The sequence below is a fragment of the Panthera tigris genome, chromosome C1 (assembly GCF_018350195.1).
Source record: "Panthera tigris isolate Pti1 chromosome C1, P.tigris_Pti1_mat1.1, whole genome shotgun sequence".
NCBI lineage: Eukaryota > Metazoa > Chordata > Mammalia > Carnivora > Felidae > Panthera > Panthera tigris.
The window spans coordinates 61,621,999-61,647,485 of NC_056667.1; the positions used below are offsets into that span (position 1 = coordinate 61,621,999).

At 37.1% G+C, this 25,487-nt stretch overlaps 2 protein-coding genes across 3 annotated transcripts in view; one reads left to right on the forward strand and one right to left on the reverse strand.

Moving 5' to 3' along the window:
• LOC102964317 (serine/threonine-protein kinase TNNI3K) overlaps window positions 1-25,487 on the forward strand; it is a 288,998-nt gene that overhangs the window by 200,482 nt on the left and 63,029 nt on the right. For both annotated transcript variants that reach the window (XM_042997580.1, XM_042997581.1), the window contains exon 22: window positions 5,527-5,636. In XM_042997580.1, coding sequence (XP_042853514.1) covers window positions 5,527-5,636 — 110 coding nt within the window. The remainder of the gene's footprint in view (window positions 1-5,526; window positions 5,637-25,487) is intronic.
• Window positions 10,907-25,167, reverse strand: LRRC53 (leucine rich repeat containing 53). The gene is made up of 4 exons (XM_042996661.1): window positions 25,080-25,167; window positions 21,914-22,729; window positions 16,146-16,661; window positions 10,907-13,206 (listed from the first exon to the last, which is right to left on the reverse strand). The coding sequence occupies exons 1-4, from the start codon at window positions 25,165-25,167 to the stop codon at window positions 10,907-10,909; spliced, it is 3,720 nt and encodes a 1,239-aa protein (XP_042852595.1).

Here is a 25,487-nt window from a genome sequence, read left to right on the forward strand (position 1 = left end):
CTTTATCAGTTTATCACTGATAGAGCCAGCCAATCACTACACAGATCACTAGAAAGATCAAATCGTTCCAATGGATGGTGATATTTCTATGAACATAGCTGATATTAACATTCCAATACTTCATTACACTGACAAAGATTGCAATGAGAATAGACACTGGTGCAAATTAATCTATTCTTCTGACAGTCTGTAATGAGAATGGGATGTGGTTTAAAAAATTAAGCCATTCTTACCGCAATCTCAAGATTGCAATCTCATGGTCTCTCTCAGATGCTATATGCTCTGGTGATACATCATTGAAAAGTGTCAGTTTAACAAAGAGTGTGTCTTAGCTCTTGCTGGGATAGCCGTACGCATTTGCTTTGTTTCACTACAGCCCTACCCATAAAAACAATGAAGTAGAATCAATTGTGTTTTTAGAACACACATACACACAATCAAAATTGAAAAAAAAAAAAACAAATAAAAAACATTCTAGCAGTTTTATCTTAGTCAAGGCTTACAAGTAAAATATTGTACTTTATTGCTCTCTGTTTTTATATGAGTGCCTAGATTTATTTTTATAAAACATAAGAGTGATAGTTTAATTTAGGAATTCAGAATCTAGTACCAACTTATCCATAAGCAATATAGCTAATTAAATTCATCATGAAGAGCTGCATAGTCATCCTCTCCACAGTAGCCATATTACATTATGAGCTGGAGCCAATGACAGATGAGAGGGTTTGTAGCCTTGTAATTTGCAGTAATTCAATGCAATATTTTACTTGGTATTCATACTCCCAAAAAACCTCAAAAGAATAGATGATTTCTGGTCTAAACAGAACAGAAAATATTCAACAATGTTTCTGATACCTAGTTCTCTAGATTCAGACTAAAAGGAAAAGGCAAAACCCTTAGATCTGTAGATGATAATTATGGCAACAGCAACAGCTAACACTTCTTGAAAACTAACAATGTGCCAGATGCTCTCTGTACGATGTCTCCTTTAATTCTAACAGTAACCTATGGTTTAGGTTCTATTAGGATAAGATATATGCTCAACATAACATGCTAGTAAGAGGGATAGTCAAGACTTAACTAGCATGGCTCCTTGTCCCCAAAGCCCATGCTTATTACCATTACACTGTGTCCTCACTGTTTCATCTTACATGAACAGAAATTAATACTCACACAGGCAAATTAGCTTAATTAGGATCTCTCAGGGAGTTAAAAGCAAAGCCAGACTGGAAATTAGGCCCCCAGATTTCCTTGTTAAGGGCATTTCTTAATAGTCATACTGTTTGGGTTTATTAAAGCCACCTCCCCAAATGTTCTGAACAAAATATAAGATTATTATCTAAATATGCCACCAAATATGAATAATTTACCCAATTGTGTCATAATTTAATATTAAATAAACATTACATTCATTCTACAGTGTTTCTTGGTGACCAGGCATTGTGCTCTGTCCTAAAGACATATAATAAAGAGCAAGATACTAATAGGCATTAATCCATCATCTTTATTCATTTATACAATACATGTTTACTGGGTCCTCTATGCCATGATCTGTATTATTTCCAATGAAATCATATTTTGAACTGTCTCATTTATTGATTCACTTAGTGTACATCAATTGGATGCCTACTAAATTCCTGTCACCGTGCTAAGCACATGAGATATGATGGTGAAAAGATACAGATCCTGACTTCAAGGAGCTTGTGATCTATCTGCAGAGGCAAACAAATAAATAGGCAATTAAGTATAATATGACATATATGCTATTGTAGTACCAGGTGCTATGGGAGTACATAGGAAGCGCACCCAGAGACACTTCATTAAGCCAAGACCTAAGTGACATTAGATGTAATGTAGGAAAAGAGGGTATGAAAGAACATTTCACAAAAAAAAAGGATCACAATTCTGAATTTATGTTTGAACCATAAAAAGCAAGAAAAATCCAGTAATTCATTTCTTTAATAATTATCCATTTATTTGCCAAATTTTATTGACACCCTAACACTTTATTTTTTCTTAGCTTATTATCACTCATATGGAATGTTCAATAGATTTTGTCACATGAATAAATGAAGGTTATCATGTGTTGTATTGAATGCCTTTTGACAATCTCTAGTCATATCCATTTTTTCTTGATAAATTATTAACGAACAATAAAGAACTTGAATCCACAAATAAACACCATGGTTATATAAACCCTTGAGGCTGACTCACAAAATCATGTTTAATTTGAATCTTATTCAGGAAAATAGGAGTGGGAAAAGGCTATGCTCTAGAATTGTGCAGTACAATATGGAAGCTTCTAGACACACATGGCTGTTTAAATTTAAATTTATTTTAATCGAAATGAAAATAAAAATTCGATTATTCAGTCACACATTTTAATGCTTAATAGCCACATTTTAAGTGCTTCATAGTCGTATGCTACCATATTGAACACTGCATAACATTTCCATCATTGTAAAAAGTTCTATTAGACAGTCCTACTCTAGAATCTCGATTATAAGCTTCACTAAATCATTGGTAATTATCACAGTGCTGAAGAAATGGTATGTACTCAATAGTTATTGATATTTTTATATTTAGCCTTATTCTCTCTTAATAGCAAAGTTTCCATTGTGAATGTAGAAACCAACATGTACATAAATCACTTAACATATTTTATGTAGCAATCGAGGTAAAAATTTGATAAATGGGCTGACAATCCCTGTCCTGAATCTGGAATACCAGAAAATTTCCCAGATGTTAGTGTAGCATGGCCACTCAGGCAAGACTGACAAAGCAATTTTAAAGGTGACAAATTTCAACTCCATGACGCCTCATGTTGCATTGTCCACTTTCTGCTGCTAATGAGTAGCATCACTGCCAAGGGTGTATAAAGCAAAAGAGAGAAGGAGATGCCAAGGCCTTGCAGAATCTACTTTGAATAATGAAGAATTAAATAGCGTTCATCTTAAACTGATTTTCCAGACACAGTGCCAAGAAGCAAAACAAGTAACTTTATAGACTTGGTATCAGAGTCTGAAAGGGTTTCAAAGGAGACATTTGGCACCTGCATCTGAGTTTAACTCACTTTATGAATAGTCCCTCCCCACACATTAGGATAGGTATAATTAGTTTAAATGCATTCACTACACTGGTTTATATGCTTATAGCTGCACCAGCTCAACAATATCCAAATGGTCATAAGGTGAAAAAGTAGAGTTAGAAGATCAATGATTATTAAGCATTAGTTAATGTGTTTGCTTACTTATTTACCTCATTCCAAAAAGGAATTTAAAATACTCAAGAGTAGCCAATGGAAGGAATCTAACATGCCTAGTTTTGTTTTTTTTTGTGTGACACAAAAGACATATTTTGTAAGTCATGTTAAGTTTGCTAAATATGTTTTGGCCAGTCTTTTGTTTCTGTGTTTTCTTAGTGTCACCAACTACGAAACTAGCTGATAATGGCCAGAAATGGTGGGCAAATGTGACAATGCAAATATTCTATAAATGGCCTTGAAAATAAAAGCAGAAATGGAATTCTTGACTCTGCCCTCAAACTGGAGCCATTGTACAATTAGAACGGCTGTTGCAAAGAAACATTAAAATGCCAGGCAGCAAAGGAAATGAACTTAAAATTTCAAATACAAATAACTAATAAATATTTGGGAAAATATTAAGCCTCACTAGTCATCAAAGAACACAATTTAAACAAGAAATGAGCTGATATAATTTACCTCTCATGTTAGCAACATCTCTCACAAAATGAGAAAACCTGATTCCGATGTAATGAAAGATTGCCGATGTAATGAAAACTCTCTCACACATTGGTGACTAAGGGAATAAATTAGTACAACTGTTTAGGAAAAAAGCTTATCAGTATGTGTCAAAAGTCTTATGCCATTTGACATTAATCGCACCCCTCAAAATATAAACAATGTGTGAAATTGGGAAATTCATATTGAAAAGATATACTTTTTGAAGTGTTTATGTCCCAATTTGAACAACCTAAACTTGAAGAATGATTAAGTAAATCATACTGAATATAGAACCATTAAAAATATGTTAACCTGGAGTTTTAATAACTTGGAGAAATGCTGATATTTAGGGGAAAAAAGCATTACATAATTGTATATTGAATTGGACATGAGCTCAATGATACAAACAATATATGAGAAATACTCAAAATATTTTAACAATTGTCCTCTATTATAATTGTGTTTCTAAAATTCTACAGAAAACAAATATAAAGGTCACATTTGTCAAAATTAGATAGTAATTCTGACTGATCCATAAAGCAAAATGTTGATTAAGTTACACTACATATAATTTTACTAGATGACTAGATCTTAAAACAGAATTGAATGGGAGCAAAGTTTAGTGGAGAGTAGTGGTTGTAGGTCATATCTCAAAAAAAGTTATTAAGATATAGACAAATGTTTATGACATCACAATCTAGAAGATAGGAAGCAGCATTGTCCTGGAACTTTAACCTCCTAATCGTACAGAGCAGTTTTTCTGAAGAATAAAAAGAGCTTCATGTGTTGTGTACAAAGTATTTTCAATGTGAAGTGGCTGAAGAGAGCATAGAATCTGGAACAAGAGGCTACACCAACTACTAATTATATTTAATTTTTTCACAAATTAAAAACGAATTACATACACACACAGAGTAATACCTACTTTGCATGAGTGTTAGGAGGTTTAAAAGAGCTTTGTATGTATCTTCCATGATGCCTAATACAAAACATGTTCAATAAAAGTAGCTGTGAACTTGCTTTCCAAGGGAGTATAGAAATCACTGGTTGCAGAATCGAAAAATAGGCAACAGCCAGGCATCAAGAGTGAAGTCCCAAGAATTACGACACCATAACGGGGAGTTTAAGATGAGCAATATTTAGAAATCCAAGCAGGCAGGTAACACTAGGGAATTCAGTCAATGAGTGGTATTAGCTAAAATGATGGATTAGCTAAAAGTTTAAAAACTAGTAACTACTTTATAAATATTAAATATTAAATTCCCAACATTCTTATAAGAACTAATTGTATTTAAACAAAAACTCATCTGTTTTGCCCAAGTGATACAAGTGCTTTCAGAACTGCAAAGTTCAGTGGCACCCCATGACTTGCTGTGTATAGTATAAGCCCTTTATTCTAGGACTTATGACATTGTACTGTCTAATCTGCCTTTCAGTCTTTACTTCCCATAATATCACATACATACACACCCTATACTTCAGACACACACACAAAACTACTTGATCTTTGTGTGTTCTTTTGTATGTGTCTTTGATCTTTTGTAAATTCCCTCTGCTCACAATTTGTTGAATGAACAACTGAATGAATGGAAAATTATAAAGATAATCTTATAGTATCAAATTATCCAACATTTTCTTTAAGCATTAAAAAAAACAGCATGGAGCTCTCTCTGATTCTCTGCTAATGTTGCACAGATTGATTTCTGATGACTTTTTGTTGTCTGTTCATGTTTCTTAAAATAAATACGTGAATTTCAAAATTGACATGATCATTTGGTTTGCAGCGGCTGCCGCAGCAGACATGGCTTACCACCATATCAGACCTCCCATTGGCTATTCCATTCCCAAGCCCATATCATCTCTGCTGATGCGAGGGTGGAATGCATGTCCTGAAGTGAGTAATTTTTATTTCCTCTTAGAAAATGTGTTATGGTCAAAATCTGTCACAAATAGTGTAACTCCAAAGTCTACTTTCAGTGTGTATTTTAAGACTGTCAAGGCAGGAAGACTGATTTGCCTTCTGCTCTTTAGTCTCTAATTGCCTCAAGAAGTCTGAGTATCTCATATTTCTTTGCTGCTGCTCTCTGATTTTGAAATGTTTCTCACAACTGATTAGCAAAAGAGAGACCGGGGTATGACAGATGACTCACAGTCTCATCTCAGCTGCAATTTTATTAACTATGCTTGAGCCACAGTTAGTCATTTTCTGAAGAAATAAGTTTGGCACAAGATGGATTTGTGTTGGCTTTTCACCATGAGGCAGGCCTTCAGGCAAAGGCCCCATGACAAGTGGTCTTTAGTAGCACTGGCTCAAGCAGGAGACAGGAGACCTAGCCCTAGTCCTTCTCTAACTCTCTGAGTGGTTGTGATAAAGTGGTTAAGAGCACAGATGGAGGGATCAATGTTATGGAAGGAATAAGTAAAGTAGAATATGTAAACAGTGAAAAAAAAATTAAATGTGATCATAGATCTAAGATCGTTGAGGGAAACACACATACAATCCCAGAATGAAATCGCAGACCACTTGTCTACAGGAAAGGATTCTTCTTATCTATGCCAGACATTTCAATGCCTACTTTGTTCTCAGAGAATGACAAAGGAGGAGATTCCACAACTTTCTCCTGATAACACAGTGTCTAAAATTTCCCGGCCCGCATATATTGTTGTCTATTGGTATCCTTGTGTTTGACGTCTGCCACATTGATTCTCCTGCTCTGAGTAGAGAGAACCAGTTCACATCCTTCATGCTGGAGGTTCTTATACATACAAGCCCAATGGCCCTTATTTGTCCAGTCCAAACCACTCTAGTTATTGTGCTTTTCTTATATGACCTTGTTTCTCATCCTTTGTCTCTCTTCAACAAGGGAGCAGATAAAGTGTAACTATTGTTTTCTCAGAAAGCACCTCACCAAAGGAGAAATAGAGTAAGCCCCTGTCCAGATATTGGAAGGAGAAAGCATAGTTCCCCACTTCTATTTTCTATAGGCAAAACCCACATGAAATCATTACCCTATCCCACAAGTGTACACAGAGACTCTTAAGGAGAAAAATAAAGATTATTATGGCATGTGATTTGAATTATCTCAAAAGAAAAAAAAAAAAAAAAAAAAGAACTCTTCTCCTAAGCATTCAATCTGGCAGATTATGTATTTATTTGTGTAGAACCTTCTTTCACTACTAGAAAGCAGGGACTAGCAGGGACTAGTTTGTTTGCTTGTTCTGTTTGCTGCTGTAACCCCAGCACCTAGAACCATACCTAGTAGATGGTCAAAAATATTTGTTGCGTAAATGAATATCACTATTGCTTGTCAATGACTCCAATCCACTCATCTGAATTTCAGTGTCCAAAAATTGTCTTGAAAATTACATCACTTAAAATGTTTGAGAAAAGGCTTTGTTTTTTTGTTTTGTTTTGTTTTGTTTTGTTTTGTTTTGTTTTCAATATGAACCTTAGGCATATTTTCTAGGAATAAGTATGTCAAAGAGATAATGCAGAATTTCTTTCTCTCTTTGGTGTGTGAGTTGTTCCAAAGTATAACATAAAAAAAAATCACAAGAGTCCCTTTGGCTTCTATTAACTGACTCTTCATGATTATGATTATAAATAAGAAACCTATAGAAGTTTTCATTTGGAGATAAAAGCAAGTTATTAGCAACTTCTAAAAGCATTTGGGCGGGGGGGGGGGCGTAGATGGATATCACAAGTAACAGGTTAGGAAATGAGAAAGAAAACCTGAATAAAGCCAAAGGAGGGTACATTTAAGGTTTAAAAAAAATACTAAGAGGCCAAAATCAAGTGCTTACTGGAAAAGTTTTATTGCTAAGCGGCAAAGCCTACCAGCCCAGGGCCTGGACTCCAGGAATGAAGTTCAGGGTGAAGGATGGGGAGAAAGCATAGTAGGAAGCAAAGTATCTGACTAGCTGGCTATCTCTGGGCTGGACAGTCAGGTTGGGCCCTGGCTTAACCATGGTACCCATCTCATTAAGAAGTTAACTGCCTCTGGATGTGACACACCTGAATCATCTTGGCATTATGCAATAAGGTCTTCATGTGAGTAGCCTGAGTAGTGAGGAAAAGGGAAACAATGAGCTGGTTTTCTTTCTTTCCCTCAACAATTATTTATTGAGTCTCTACTATATACTGCCCCAGGAACAAGTTCTGGGGATTCAGTGAAGATGCACTCTCCATGGAGCCTAAGGGCCAGTACCCAAATGGAGATTAATTGAATAAACACATTAATGATTTTATAGTTACAAGGCAGAGCAAGGAAAACAAGATTAGATGAGAATGCATACTACAGAAATTGGCAAGTGAGGGACAAGGAGTTAGTGTAGGTCAGGAAAGGCTTCCTGGAAGAAGTGTCGCTAGAGCTGAGATCACAAGCATAAATAGGAGTTTACTGAATGAAGGGGGTTGGTGAGAGAGAAAAACAGTCCAAGCAAAGAGACCACGTACAAACTAATTGAGAGAAAGGACACAAGGGAGAGACTTATTAGTTATGGAAACATGTAGCAACTGAGGGATTAAATCTCTATACCATCATTTGAAACAAGTTCACCTTTAGATCTGAGAACTAACACCATGCTGTCCTGGCCATTGCTTTCTAGATTATCTAGTTTACCACTGATTCTTTCCTTCTTGTTTGTCTTTGCCTCACTCCTTAAATTGAAAGCACATTATTATTTCCTATGTGTGGGAAATGGAAAATGCTGTTTGGAAAATAGTGAAAGGTGGAGGAAAAGTCCTGTTAGGTCAGATTTTGGAAAGCTTTGGAAACCAGAATAGGGAATTTGGATATGAAATTCCAGGCAATTATGTTTTTTGTCTCTAAAGCAGTGCAGAGATATGATAAAAGCAATTTTTTTTAGAAAATCCATCTGAATTTGGTATGAAAGTTTAACTTAAAAGAATTATATGTAGTCTAGTGAGACAGGCACTGAATTATCTTCTAGTGTGCATTGGGATAGCTGAGCATTGTTTCTTAACATGTAAGCTACCTATTACCTGCTCCAGTTTACCTGGGAATATTTGTTAAAATGAAGGTTCTGGGGCCCTATTCTAAATCTACTGAATCAAAATGTCTGGGATGGAGTCTAGGACTTGTCATTTTAGCAGGCACCTCAGGCGGTTTGTGCCCAGTAAAGGCAGAGAATTAGAGGGCTGAAACGGGAGCAAAAGACAGGGATGTCAGAGCTTCCAGCTGGGCTGCTAGCTGCATTAATCCAGTTGATTACAACACAAAGACTATAATGGTTACCATGGGGATTCAGGAACAAGGGTAAATTTGAGAACTACTTCAAAGGAAACAAAATATCCTAAGGAAGTGAAAGACTGGATTTAGGAAATGAAGAAGAGGAAAGAGCCCTGGAGAACTGTCAATGGCTGCCTTCTGAGAATCAGCTAGTGACCAGAGTACTGGTTCTTTAGGCCCTTAGGTGTCAGGGATATTGTTGACAATGAGAGAAGAACAAAGCCAACAGTTCTGCAGCAAGGTGAAGTTGCTTTAAAAAAAAAAGCATAGAAGAAGGAAAAAAAGAAAGATAGCTACCAAGAGATAAAAAAACAAAAACAAAAACAAAAACAAAAACAACTAACCTGGTCTACAAAACTTAGGGAACTGTCAATTAGGAAAAAGTTATTGCTCAAGAAGTTGGCATAGCTGCTCTTCTCACCTTAAAGGCGCTTAACCAAATGAAGTAGGATCAGGGTAGGCAGACAGATGGCATAGGAGCTAAGCTCAAGCAGAGAGGCTGAACAAAAATAGAGGGGAGAGGAGTTGGAGTTAAAAGCAAGGAAATTTTAAACCCAGAGAGAAAACAGAAGAGAAGGAATAAGGTTAGGGACTTTCAAAATAAGAAAGTTACATCATTTGCTGGCAATTCTGAATAGGAGAAAAAATAGGAGATAGGTGGGTCATCTAAGAGTATTTACATTATTCTAGTAGTCCTTTAAGCTTAACCATTTGCCAAATATAGACATAAAGATAGTGATATATAAATATATTAAGAAATATATAAATATATAAAATATATAAAGATATAAAAATATAAAAATATATTATATATAGATAGGAGCAGAGAAAGTACAACCTTTTTCCCCCCACTAGGAAATATAAAATAGGGTAATATTTTATACCATGAAGGTATGCTTTGAATGTTTTACTGGGATATCAAAAATAAAATGGTTTCAGTATACCTCTATTTTTCCAATAACTCTGGCTTTGAATGAGAGAGGCTTATTCTACTATTACTTTTAAATCTAATATTTATAAGGACATTTAATTTCTGTGCACAAGGAGTACTCACACCAAAAAATTGTGACATGCTAAACTCAAGAGATCAAACCTTGAAAGCTTATACACTAATGGGTTATTTAGTTTTCAAAATCTTAATAATAATTGGCAATAAGGCTTGTTAAAATTCCTTTTGTTCAGGATCCATTGTGTTGATCTTGAAGCCCCATTTGTTCTTCTAAAATGATTGAAGCTGAGATCCCCACCTAGTGGATTTAGAGGATTTTACAGGTTTTACAGAACAAGCCTACTACCCCTGGAAATCCTTAATTTTTTTTCTCTTACTGAAATAACAGGTTTTAAAAACTCTACTTAAGATCTAGGATAATTGTCAACAGAACAGTTGCAAATGGTTGAAATATACCAATATGCATATCAGCTAGACTACAGTTAACAAACAAAACTCAATTTTTATTTTCATACCATAATTAGGAAAACAGATCAGGCACAAATATGAATACATAATCATCTGTGTAGAAAGCAATATTGTAATACCACTAATTGAGATGTGTACAGTAATTTCCATAAAATAAACATCAAGTGTAAACTGTTCAAGTACTTTTTTCTTATTTAATCTTTCATTTGCTTAAGGCTTTTTTTTTTTTTTATGTTTGCTTTCTTTTCCAGGACTAGACAAAACTTTTCTTTCCCATTTTTCTGTTCCTTAGAGAAGCAAACTCAATGAATTGTGTCAAACATATCTTGTGGCTCCATCTTTGATTTTTGCATTATATTCAGTCGTACTTTTATTTCATTGATAACAATGAGGTACTGAGGATTTTTTCCTCCAAAATAATGCATTGGAAATGTATGCAAAGGCTAGGGGGTGTTTGTGTGTCCTTTTGAAGAAAGCTAAAGTAGAAAATGATTATTAGTTGAGTTCTGCCTCTAAAGGTGATGTATTAACATAATCAGCAGATGGTGGATACAGTGTAGGTTTTGAAGCAGAGTTTTCAGCTTCAGTTATTCTTCTAGGAATTAGAGGCACCTTAGTTTTTGTCTCAAAACTAACGTCTTTTAACTCTGATAAGGAGGAAAGCACCTCATGTGTCTCCACTCTTACTGTACCTTCTTCATGTGTATTGTTATCTTTATCTGGTTGAATAGTTTGAATGGCTCCCAAATCTTGCATATTAGTGTTAATTTCACTACAAGAAGGTCTATTTTCAGTTTCAGGGGAACACGTGATACTCAAATCCTTAGCCGTAATTGTAGCCTCAACAGAACTCGAATCATACAACATGTGTTTTTCACTTTTTCCATTTCCCCAAGTTTGCTGCATTTCTTTTCTGCTGCCTTTTAAGGTCATCTGTGAAGTCCTAACTAATGTACTAGAATTTGCCTCACTTTCATCGAGCATTTTCTTTTCTTCTTTTTCTAATATTTTTATCTGTAGTGCTTCAGTGCCATCATCTCTAGGTAATGCATTTGTGCTGTCAATTTCTTTTTTGCCACTATTGGTTAGATTCCAAACGGCTTGAGTACTGAGAGAAGTACTGATATCTTTGGGAGTCTCGGTTCTATTTTGGTAGGGAATAGAATTTGTCTTCATCATTGTTAGGTCACCCTTGGCTTGTGTCTCAGAGGGAATGAGAGAGGAATCATAAGTTTCTGTTTGAAAAAGTTTTTTTCCTACATCATTTCCCTCATCCGTAATACAACTTTCCACAATTTGATGTGATAGTTTCGGTTTTGTCATTAATGTTTTTTCTTCATTTCTAAGTTGTTTATGACTTGAGTGTTGCTCTACGTGTTTTAAAGTTTGATTTTGATCTAAAGTATGTTCCTTATAGGTGTCAGTCTTGTGGACACCTACAAGTTGTGTTTGATTCCCCAGGGACAAAGAAAGCTGATTTGGCTCAGTGGTCTTTGGTTTGTCCTGCTCCATGTGCTGGGTGGGCTCTGTTGCCTCTTGGTCAGTCGTCTCCCTGGTACTGCTGGGTGGTAAAACCTCACTTCCTGTACTTTTCCAGGTAGCTAGTAAGTACCCAGGAACATCCAATGCAAGCGGAGTTGCACCTTCCATTTGCTCAGTTGAGAACTGAGAGCTTGAATGCCTGTGTTCAGCTTTGATGGATGTGGGCTGAGGCAATGTTGACAGGCCGCTAGCAAGAATGAGGCCAGTAGGGTGACAGTTGACTTCTGTAGAGCTCTGGTTGACTAGAGGTAAGTCATTAGCACTGAGCAGAAGAGTCTTTTTAGTGTTTTTTTTGTAATGTGGGGTCTGCTTTGGAGCATGTTTGAGAGGCACACTCTTTGAAATGAGTCTAACATAGTTGTTACTCTCTTGCTGTTGGGAAAATTCTGCAGAGGACACAAGGTTTATACTGGCTTCTTTCTGAGAAGCTTTAGATAATTTATTCGGTGGTAACAATATGTGTTTCCATTTCCTTGGAAGTTCTGGCAAGGATTTTTCTGGATGGACTTTGACTTTTCTAAAAGGGTGTAAATTTAATTTTATCCTTGAAGTTTGTTTTTTAATTTTCCCTTTGAGGTCAGTTTGATTGGTTCTCTTCTTTTTCAGAATCTGTGGATCAGTAAGCCATTTTCCTCCCTTGTTTTCCTCGTGATGATTGACACATTTTTTAAGATCCAAGTTGGTCAGGTGGCTACTTTGACTTTTCTGCTGTTTCCAATGGGTTGATGTTTTAGATACTAAATCAGGATCACAGAAGCTAACCCTCTTTGGGGAATATGTTTTCTTGATTTTTGTTGACAACCTTGATAACTCTATGTTGTCCTCACTCATAAGGAATTTTTCTATTGCACTGTTAATTTGGAATTGCTCTTTCTTAGTCTTTGAATGTTCTTTACGATTTGGCTTCTTTTCTTTCACATAATCTTGAAATTGATCACAGGGTACATATTTACAGATAAGAGAATTTTTTGGCTGAAAATACCTAGGCCTGCTCTGTTTTAACAGTCCACAAGGATCATCATATTTTGATCTATGTTTTTGTAAGACCCTTTGTACACAATGTTCCTCAGGCTCACAAGGCTTGGATGATGAGCCTGTAATAAAATGTCTCTGCCTGTGAGGTTGTAAGCCATTGTCTTTTTTTTCTATTGGAGGCTGCCATGATTCATTTGTTAAATGCTTTTCAAGACTTTCTCTTGCCAAGGCTGAACCGGATGTTGCATATCTTCTACTAAATGTGTCACTGTTGATATCTGCTGAACAATAAATGCAGAAATTTAGCACTGAGCAGAGTTTTATTACCCCAACCAAACAGATGCTTAGAAACCTTATGAAAGGTGCAAAAATGATTCCTCTGATTATGGCAATTCTTGAATATTTCCTGATTTTTAACCAAACTCACAAAAGACTTTGGGTAGTTTAGTGTGTTTACAAGGCTACTCTTTATGGCCACATTTTAATCAGTTGCAATGCTGACCTAAAAGTTGCAGAATTAGAAATGAAAACATTCATAGTTGTATGTTTTTACATTAGTTGTTGGTTATGTCAGCTTTAAAAATGAATAATAGCTAAACTCTTTTCACATGGCCAGCATAATTTTTTTCTGCATTAATTTCCCAGTTGGAACTAAATATTAGGGAGAACATGATACTGTATTGAGTAATGTTCAGATTTCAAAGATAGAATAACCTCAACAACAACAACAAAATAGTTATGATACTATTGGCTACAAAGCAGAGACCATATCTGCCTTATTTCCCATCACATAATATGGTATTAATTAAGGGGTGTCTGGGAGGCTCAGTTGGGTAAGCATCTGACTCTTCATTTTGGCTCAGCTCATGATCTCATGATCCATGAGATTGAGCCTTGAGTCAGGCTCTGTGCTAACAGCAAGGAGCTTGGTTGGGATTCTGTCTCTCCCTCTCTCTCTGCCCCTCCCCCATGCACATGTGCACAGGTGTGCTCTTCCTCTCTCAAAAATAAACTTTTAAAAAATATATAGTATTAATTAAGTATTTGTTAAATGAATGAGTATTTTGGAATATGGCCTTATCTTTATTGCAGAAATCTCTGTGAGTTTTAAATTGTACATGTTAGCATAATATTAATGATACATGTTAAATAATATTAATGACAAAAGTAATAGAAATATTTACCATTAATTAAGCATCTGCTAAGAGCCAGGCATTGTGCTAAGTATTATACCTTCATTATCCCATTTAATATTCACAGAAGATGTGATCCACTGGACAAGTTCTATCATCCTATCACTTTTAAGGTGAAGAAATAAGCCTAAAGAGGTGAAACATTTCCCCTCATCACATGTCCATTAATGATATGGGCAGAACTTGACCCAAGTCTGTCTGACACCAAACCCTATCCTCTTAACCCAATGCATATTAGACTTAAAATTACATCTTATAAGCGTACTGTCTCTTGTCTTCTGAAATTGTTTTACCAAGAGGAAGAAAGAAGTATTTCTGTTCAGCAATAGAAAGGAAGAGGTGAACTAAGCTTCACATTAGCATCTAACTTGAAGATCTGCCTTCAATTTTCTGCATGACCTTGGAGAAGCTATTTACTCAATGGGTATCAAGAGACAAGACTTAGATGAGAATTATATGTGGGTGTAAAATTATTCTAGGGAAAGAATTTTAGCCTTTATCAGATTCTAAGAGAGTTCTATGACTCAAAGATAAATATTAGGAACTTTTGTACTACATAGTCTCTAAAGTCTCCCTTACTCCTGAAATACTATGGTTCTGTGTCCCCAAGTTTGAAGACATAATCAGAGTGACATCACCTCTTACTGACTTCTTTTGTGGTCTTGGTTGTTTTTTCCTCAAATACCTGTCTTCTCTATCTCCATCTGCCTGGTAGGTAGCAGAATTTCAAGTCTTTCTTAAAAGTAAATATATTGATTTGACAAACAAATGTGTTCTCTGTGTGAAACAAGGGACTGGGTTTTAAATGGTTAAGAGACAGCATTCCCTTCAGTATAAGAGTTTCCCATAGAAAAGTTAAGGCATTGGACAAAGCTAACCATCTGTCTAAGGTGTGACTCTGTTGAAAGGGTAAGTACTTACTTCTTTATAAAATAAAGCCAATCTGATCTGGTTTCTATGGCAGATGTTTTGTTGTTGGGGTTTTGTTTTTGTTTTTGTTTTTTTGCTTTTTTTCCCCCCTTAGCTATTCCTCTCTTGAATCAAATAATCAGTCCCCAGAAACTAGTAAGAACTGGAGTCTGGGGAATACAATGGAATAAATTCACATCCTGCCTTATGCCACATCTGAGACAGCATACGGGTTCATTCTTTTCCAATTGTCCCCAAATCTATCCTTAGGGCCATATCCTCATGGTGCGAATTTCTTGGTGCAGCACCTCTGCCATTCATATTTGAGAGAAAGCCCTGCTTGTTGTAAACCAATTCACATAAATGACAGGAACCTCTTTACAGAGAAACTGTCAAAGTTTTCACTGCTGATCCTGAAAGCATTACCTTACTATTCAGGAAGGAAAAGGAAGACATTTAATTCATTGCCTCCACCTAAATATTGACATTGCCCATGTACGGTGGGTAGATGTCATGGCCAGATTCACTTGGCTCCCAACATGGGACGATGAATTAAGTCCTGACTTTCCCTGGACTGGGAAGTTATCATCCCTGACAGCTCAGCAAGCAAAGTGTGTGTCTTGACATCATTCCTGAAATGAATCACTAGCATTAGAAGGCTCATTCTTCTAACATGTCATGCTCTGAGAAGGTTGCTTACTGCAGAATTGGCATTAGAGCTCGAAGGATGTTGGAATAGAAGCCAATACTCAGCCTCTCATAAATCTTAACAGTATATTGCTATTTAAAAGGCTTCTTTTCTTAAAAAAAAATAAACAAAACAAAAATAAAAACCAAAACACTGTTAGGCATTGGATCAGAAAATTCACTTTCAAAAGGCACAATATATACTTACTCTCTGCTCCTGGCCGGGGGCGGGGGGGGAGTCCTCATCTACACGTCACCCCCAATCCACACCCACACCACACCCAGGGGGGTCCAGCATGTTTAGAAGAAGGATAGACTGGTGCTACACAATGATTTTTATGGCATTCTGCTATTGAGAAAATTAAAGGAGATTACCTCTTTCAGAGAAATTTAAACAGAGTGGGATTTTCTAAAACAAGACAACTCACCTATTGTTCTTGTTACATGCTGTGGCAGACTTTGAGGTTGGACTTCCCCCAACTCATGATTCCTTAGCTTTTTAACTCTCTTTGGACAGTATCTTGTAAGTAAGCTGGCTTCATTAAAAGCTGCCACATTCCCAGGAGGCTGTGAACATCCTGACTGCAGCAATCTGCCACCAAAGCAGAAGAAAGTGCTGTCTGCCCCATGGTCTTTCCCTTTCAGGTTTCTAAATGATCCGTCAAGGGCTGTGGACTCAGAGGCCAGTGCTGCTTGATGGCTGTTTTCCTGTAAAAGCGGCATTTCCTTTCTGGACCCCACAATGGACATGACCTTTATCTCGTTTTCCTGAGTTAAGTGGCAGTTACAGTATCCCTTAGTGTGGTAATTTCTTGCCTCATGAGCACACAGGGATTCATCGAAGGTTCTGCAACAAAGGTTTTCTGATGTGTGTTCATTTGCTTTGCCTTGTTGGAGTTTCCAGTTAAATACAACTAAACCTAGGCAAGTGAGACCAACAGCTCCTGTGACAAATAGAGAGACCATTAAAAGATAACATCATAGGAAGAAACGTATAAATCACCAAATGTGAAATCCACAAATATCAAGGTTAATGGTTTAAAGGGCATCAGAATAGGTGGGCAGTCTATCACCATGTAGAGAAATATCAGTCCAGACAGAGGCTGTTTATTCAACATTGTTCTGTTTGTTAATTTGGATCTTTCTTTGTCTCTATTAAAAATTTTAAGAAAAAAGTGTCATCTGGGATATCTTTGGTAGAAAAAAAAGGGTTTTTTTCATGGACTGAGATTCATCCAAGATAAAATAATTCTTGCATTAAGGTTCTTTTTCTGCCTATAGGAAACCAAATTTTCTATTTCTTAATCCCATAGTGAATAAAAATAGACTATATTTAGTGCGTACCTGGAAATTCCCATAGAACATAACCTCCTCCTATTGCCATATTTTCATCAGCCCTAAAGATTCACCCACACCTCTGTAAAAGTCATTGGCTTCCTATTAGCATAAAGACCAAACTCTTGGCATCCAAGATTCCCTGCAGTCTGGCCATAACCTCCCTCCCTTGCCTACTTTTTCATTTTTCATTATTAAAACACTGTGTTTCAAACTCTTCATTAGTCTTAAAGTACTTCTGAGCCTTTGTGCACACCCTTAGTGATGCCTGCAATACTTTCTCCTATCTCTGCTTATTTGAAATTTATTTATCTTTTAAAAACTAAATCAATACCTCAAAATTTCTTGATACGTTTGCTGTTTTTTCCATCTTGTAAAGATCATTCCCTTCTATGAACTCCCACAATAAAATGACTGACATCTAATCTCAGACTGTCTGGTACTGTTCTTTCATGTTCTTTGTATGTGTAGCTTATTCTCTGAATAAGTTTATTCTCTAAATAATATAGTTTATTCTCTGAATAAAATTATAAAGGGCAGTGTTTCTCAAACTCCCATGCAGAGTCTAACCTGTTTAGACATCCCTGTTTCCCATCTTGACAAACATCATACTCAACCACCTAGATGTTCAAACCAAAGTCTCTGAGTTATACCCAACTCCCTCTCTGTCACAGTGATTTCCTTTTTTCCTCAGCGCTTATAACAGTATAAAATTATTGGGTTCACTTGCTTGCTTGTTCACTGTCTGTCTCTCCCCCACCCCCCCACCCCCCCACCCCCCGCCCTGCACCGCTAGAATTAAGCACTATGAGGAAATGGACCTTTTCAGTCTTGTTCACTCTGTATCTCCAGTACCCTTAACTCTAGCACAGGCACTCCAGAAATGTTTATTGAATATTCTTAAATAAACAGAAGGGATTCTGTTTATGAGTTCTAATAATGAAATGCACTGAGTGGTCTAATGTTACAAATGGTGATTGGGAAGACATGGCATCGCTATCAACTGAGCTAGGAGCTCTGTCTTCTAAGTCTAGCTCTGACCATAAATTGCCGTGTGACCTCAGGCAAGTCATTTCCCCTAGAGAACACAGTTTCCTGACACTGGAAATGAGAACAGTGAAAGAGATGATGTCAGCATTTTAGACTTTTCAATTGACTGCACCATGCCTGGTTCCCTCCACTGCAGGCAACTTTAATGAAAACATGATGTTATTTTTTGAACTTGAAAGAAAAGGGAAAGTGTCAGGCATGGTCGCTTCCTTGTTCTGTTAAGGATGAAGATTCCAAAGAGAACAGCAGCCGCTGATACAAACCTTCAACCTTTGGGTAGTTTACTAGATCTTGAAGTCTTATAAGCCCCATTTTAATTTAGTTGACAACAGTATATTCTTAGTGCTGTCACAGTTTGAAATAATTGAATATCTATTGAAGACTCAACATTTTTTTAAAAGTAGTAGCAAAATGTAGACCAGAATGTTTTTATTGCCAGATCCTAGAGCTAGGGTTATTCCAAACAACGGTTTCAGCTTTAAAATATTAAAAACATATGAAAATACGAAAATTTTGGAAACACTCCGTATCTCTTACATGGGGTAAGAAAACTCAGGATTCAAAGCTTTGTTCTGACACTTCCCTTGGGCAAGTTTTCTTTAAAAAGAAAGAGAAAGTAAGAAAGAAAGAAAGAAAGAAAGAAAGAAAGAAAGAAAGAAAGAAAGAAAGAAAGAAAGAAAGAAGAAAGAGGGCATTTATTTATTTATTTTGAGAAAGACAGAAAGAGCAAAAGGGGCAGAGAGAGAGGGATACAGACAGAATCCCAAGCAGGCTTCATGCTGTCAGCACAGAGCCCGATGCAGGGCTGGAACTCATGAGCCATGAGATCATGACCTGAGGGGAAACTAAGAGTCAGATGCTAAACCAATTGAGCCATCCAGGCACCCTCCCTTGGGCAAGTTTTCTAACCTCTCTGAGCCTTATTTTTCCACCTCTGTCAAACAGGGATGATTACTACCACTCAGAAATTAAGTGAGGTAATATATGTGACATATTTAATGCAGTGCTTTGATTAAAGTAAGGTTCAGTGAATTATCATCATGATTCATGGTTATGATTGTTGCTTCTATTGTTTAGGTTTGATATTGCCCTATTAGGTCCTAGAACACTTAATGTTTGGGGGAGGGGAGAAGGATTAAAAAGTCCAAAAAGTAAAATCATTAAGAGAATACTTTGTATGGCTGGTGCAGTTACTAAACCAAATAATAAAGGAAATAAAGACCTAAAATTTTTTAAACACATGCATCAGCCATTGAAATGAGAGTAGGCATAATCTGATTATAGGGTAAATTTCTCCTCTAATTGTGTCTAAATGGCAAGGAACCACTCACTCTCCTGCTGTTGATGCTAGAAGTATGTCTGTATCACATTACCACTCAGGTATGGTCACTTTCTATTAGTGCAGGGAGCAGAAAGCAGCAAATGAAGCTTGTAGGCAGGCTGAACATGCTATTAAGGAGATGGTTGAATTTTCATTGCTATGGGCATTGTTGCTATTTTTAAGAGGTTGTTCTAACAATCTTTCTGAGTTGGAAAAACAACAATAACAACAAAAAACAAATTTAGTAAGTTCTCATTGGAAATGTTAGAGCTTCATGAAATCTTTCTCTTTTCACCCACCAATTCAGAGTAGGAAGTGTTAAGATGTTAGCGTTTGATGCCAAATAATCACTTAATAGTTTTAAATTCACTGAATATGATTATATTCCCTGGAATTGTAATGATTTACTGTAGCCAAAGAAGGAAAGGGAAATCAGAGGTCAAATTATAGTTCTAAGTCTTTTACCCCACAATCTACAGGTATAGATTATTGACTACACTTTTACTTCAAAAGGAGTAGAGTCTTAATAGAATAAATTGTACAAAATCAGAGTTTTTTAAAAGACAAACACCTTCTCAAAACAGCATCTGTAACAATTACTCAGTGAAAGATGCATTATGATACTTTCACACTTCAAAACTTAACATGTGTGTATTCATAACTATAAGAATTTACCCATGCTTCCTATTATAAGCTTCCTATTATTTTAACAAACCTTTGAATCTTCCAGAATTTATATCCATCTCTACACTAACATAAGTTGTTAGTAAAATCTTTTCCGAAAATAGATATAAAAATACCTAGAAGATACTGAAAATCTCTATTGTAATATTTCCAAAATGATGCCCTTCAAAACACTAATGTAATGAAATCCTCTGTGAAAAAAGAGTTAATGGTTAAATGAATTTGAGAAGTGCTCCACATTGTATGAACTTTGGGGTTCATAATGCTTATTAGAAAATGAAAGGCAATGAGGAAAATACTGCAGTAAAGAAGCCCGTTTCACTTTGTTTAGTCCAGCATTACCCAAATCTATTTGAGCCCCACAACATTTTGCATCTGTGTATGTTCTTATCGAAATATGTATTAATTATTCCCTAGAACTAGTCTTTGAACTCTAGCATTCTCGGACATTTAGGGTAAAACTCCCTGCCCTATTACTTTTGTCTTTTATGGTAAATTATTTCTTAACACTTATAATTACTGACATGGTTACACAGTTTTTAAAACAATTTATCTTTCTGAGAGGATTAAATTCACTTCCAAGTGAGTTTGATTATTGCCGATGGTAGTTCATTGTTTAGACCTGACTCTGGTTTCCATCTATTCTGATTAAAAGTGTAACTCTCAGGAGGAGTTGAAAATATGATGTTCAGATTTCACTGGAGACCTACTATAGAATAATTATATATAGCACATATTCAAAACCTTCATTTCAGCCCTGGATGTCATTTGCCCAGCCTCTGGTCTTCTAGCTTTGAGGCACCACCTCCCACCCCACCCCACCCTACCCACCACTCCTCCCCATGGTTACCTACAAGTGCTAAGGATTTCACCACGAACTACAAGCATTGGGGGAAAATACACATTCCAGGTAGATGACTCAAGAAATCTCATGTGTATTTGGTCTTTGACTAATGACACTAAGTGCCACTTTATATCATTCATCCAGTGAGAGGTAACAATAGCTGATGCATAGTTAAAGAAATGCTTAAACTACCACGGCAAAATAATAGAGTTGAAAATTATCTTCTGCTTAGTCAATCTGGGGAGGTATGCGCCAAGTTTAGGAATGAGTTAGACAAACAGAAATCTTGTAAGAATTCAGAACCCCCAAATAGGAGGAAATCAAGGCAGAGAGAGGCTAAATAACATGCCCAAGGTCACATAGCAAGTAAGAGGGGAGCCAGGATTCAATCTTGGGCAATCTAATTGCAGAGCTCGTGTACTTAATCATTGTGCTGTACAACCATTATAGAGCAGGATTGCATGTGATTGTCCTAATAGCACGTCCTCGTGCACGTGGTTAAGCCCACCAATTCTTACTATCCCATGGGGAGGCATACACATGTATGTGAGTGCCTTGAGGAAAGAGACCACATCTCATCACTTTTTAATCCCCATTTCTAGCATTTTAATGAATGTACCAGTAGTTCATGGCAGATGGATGATGGATGAAATATAGATACTATTCCCACACTAGACAAGATAACTGAAGTCTAAATAGCAAGGTAATAGACTCAGGATTACAGGGGTAGTTATACCAAGACTAGAGCCCTTGAATTCTGGTCCAAGCCCCTTTCTTCTGTTAGCTTCTCTGCAACAGGAAATTCTAACAACCTGTGCCAAGTAAATCACTATCCTCCCACATTCAGTGACAACCTCTCCCTTCCAAAGCCCTGGAAAATTTCCCCAATTGCCTGGGATTGGCATCATTTAGTGTATTTTAAGAATATGGAGAAGAGTTGGACACATTTCTCCGTGGCATACCTGCAAAGCCAAGGACAGTCAGCAGGGCCACATCCTGCCCTGGGAGGAGGGAACTTCTGTCCTTTAGAACCAGAGTCAAGTTGGGAACCTTGGAATCACAGTTGGTCTCAGACAGCTTTAGCACACTCTTTGCAATGGCCACCGCTGTGTCAGACGGCTGACAATTTAGGTCCTTGGCATTCCTGAGCATGCGAGCAGAAGACTTAACGTAGTTTCTTAAAAACCGGGCAAGAGGGTAGAGATCACAAGAGCAGCTCCACTGGTTCTTATCTAAACTCAGAAGGATCAACTGCTTCAGTGGAGTGAAAACATCTGGCATGTGGGCCAACCTATTTCGAGAAAGGTCCACTTCCTGTAGTTGAGGCAAGGGCTGGAAGGCATCTTTCCCAATGTAGGAAATAAAATTGTTAGATAAATCCAGATGCCTGAGACTGTGGAGCTTTGTGCCTCCAAAAGAACTGTCTGTCAGATTAGTGATCTGATTCCCATCCAGTTGGAGCCGGGTCAGGCCCTTGGTGTTTCTGAACCAGGACCCTTGCAGGGTGCGGAGAGCGTTATTGCTAAGCACCAGAACCTGCAGACTGAGAAGCCTGCTGAAGGTGTGATCAGTAAGTGAAGAGCTGGATATGCGGTTGTGCTCCAGCAACAATGTCCGCAACTTTGAGAGGCCATGCAGGGCATCTTCCCGAACATCCTCGATGCCATTTCTGCTCAAGGAGAGCAAGGCAAGATTAAACAAGAGGGACAAGTTTGTGCTGTCTATAGTGGAGAGGTATCCATCAGTGATGATTAAAACCCTCGTGGTCACAGGGGCTGCTGTGGGGAAGAAAAGCACACACCAGAAACAAGGCACACACAAGTGAGAGGAGAGTACGGTGGAGAGCCGAGACAATCGATGCCCTCTGAGCAATCTTATCACCTGGGTAAGAACAATAAACAAAATGAAAATAATTCTCTGATTTCTCAGTTTAAAAGGAAGCTGTCTCTTTATCAGAATGATGGATTTTTATATTCTTTGTTTCTATGACATGTTTATTTGAGAAACATAAACCCATCTGTTCCTTTCCATGTTGAAGTTAATTCACTGTTTAGAATTATCACCACTGATTTTTTTTGAAGGTGGCTTTATAGGCTTCTCCTCTGTGAGGCTGTGCAGTGACCTGCTCCAGCCCTGTTGGCCCCAAGCAGATTCCCCCAAGAGCCAAGCCTGGGTCTGAGCTTCCTAACCCATTTCCCACCATCAGTGTATATTGATGCTGTGAAAGCAGTCACCTTTTCTTTCAAACTTAAAGGTATAGGTTGGATGGGAGGAGTGAAAAGGAGGGTTGGTTTCTGCTTTTTAGCTCCAGGTTAAAAGTTGGCAACTTGGTAAGGATCCATATTCTCTCCGGATGACCTGAGGATCTGTCAGTGGGGTTCTCATTATAGTCTGGGCCATCTTGGCCTCCTCCCTAATATCTGTTCCCTCCAATGAAGTATATCATGTGATGGCAGGTGGTACTCAGGGCTTCCGACTGTTAAATCCCTTCACCATAATCACCTCAGAGCCATCACTGCTCTGTCATTAGAAATCAAAGCATTTTAACTCAATAAAGATGTATTATAATCAGGAGTTATTGTAACACATCTTTATCATGCTAAAATTGTTTTGACTGCAAATGACAGTGTCATAAAGATGGAAGAGACCACTGTCCCTGGGAGGTCTACAGGTGATATTTGAACAATCAACCATGGGGGTAGCAAATCACAATTCCCTTATGGAATTCAGACTTGCATTGCTGAAACAAAGAGATAAAAAAATGTAAAAAAAAAAAAAAAACAAAGAATTTTCACAGTGCCTTCTCTTGGAAGAATTGTTCCCATCTCTACAGCACCAGCAAGCTTAAGTCATGGTGTTTTTTTTTTTTTCCCCTTTATAGTATTATCACTGATTATTTGAATTCTATTAATTCTGGCCAGTTTAGCATTTTGTTTCTCTCAATATTGTTTTTGATATGGGTTGAGGGAGTTTCATTTTTATGGATCCCCAGTTCTCTAGGGATTTATCGAGTCTGAGGGAGCAGGCTATTGATTCTGTCAATTACTTCTTGTCTAGGACTAGACAGACGCTCCACCCACAGGTCATCCATTTACTGCTCTGTGTTTATGAAATTTAACTTCACAAATGTGACGTACTGTAAATGAGAAGGAAGATAGAGAGGTGCAACAAGGTAGATGAGGAATATTTGTTTCTTACCGACATCAGCTATCTCCGATGGGGGGCTGGGGCGGGGGGAAGGAGTGAAGTCAGGAAATCTATTTGAGAGGGTAGGATTTTAGTGTTTAAGTGTTTTTGATACTAATTGGAAGCCGTGTACAACAAACTACCCTTGAAACTGTCTCTCTCCTGTCAAGGATGACGATAACTTCTATCTCTTAATTCTCATAGAGTCATAGGATTTTCAAAATGAAAAAAAAAAAATCAGCTTCATTCGCTCCATCTTAACTCGGACTTGTTTCTGAAATTTTTCCATTGGAAGAACTTATAGCTTGTTTATCTCATCTTGGGTATCGGAATGTAAATCACATTCTCCTCAAATTTGTTAATAAGGTGTCTTATTAAATTGTTGACTTAAGCAAGCAATATGTAATGAATACAGGCAGTGTATCTTGTTAGCATTTCTACAGCTCATTTACCACCAATAAAAAAAGACTAGACTTTCAAAATTAGATGCACTTTGATAATAATCTGTTTTGCTGGTACATCACTTAATCTTACTAATGTTGAGCAATTGTAGTTCAGGTTTCTGATTCATTGATATTTTTTTCCAGCCAGTGGTAGGGTTCACATATGCACAAAGTGTGGACAAAAATATAATTAAAGTGGCTTGCTTTTTTTTTCTTTTCTTAGAAAAAAGTATGTAGCTGTATGAAATGGTAGTATTCTTTTGTAATAGCAGAATATTTCAGTTGCCTCTGCAGGTCTTAACATAGCTTTGGTTGAGACCACCAGGAATAGGAAAAATAAAATAATAGTATCAGTCTTCAGTCACTGTGAAAAGCTTGCTCTTTAAAAATTTACCTCTTTCAGGCTGAGCCCAGAGAGCACTCAGTGTAATGAAAGCTATGGCAACGGATTTGCCAGATACATTTAACACTTTCTTTTAAGAGTTATTGGTTTTATTACCTACTATATAGGTGAGCTGGTGACAGAGGGTCACATCTTTGGCGCACACCACACATGACGCAGGGCAGGCCGCCACCACCTGCAGCATCATGGCGAAGAGTATGAGCCATCCACCTGAAAGGAGAGAGCAGGCACATCATGATGTTGGTATTTATTATCCGTGCTTTCAGTATAGTCAGCTCAGGAGCCATTTGGGTGATTTTTGCTATTTAATGAGCACCTTGGGTTCTCACAAGATGCCAGATAAATAGCTAGAATTCTTAATTTGTGTATAATTTAAACCAAACTTTTAAAGCATTTGGCCATAAATTTAGAGACCTCATATCCACGGCACACACATTAGTACAGATTACTTAAGAATTAAATTACTTTGTAATTCTTTTTTTTTGCTCATACATTATCTTATTT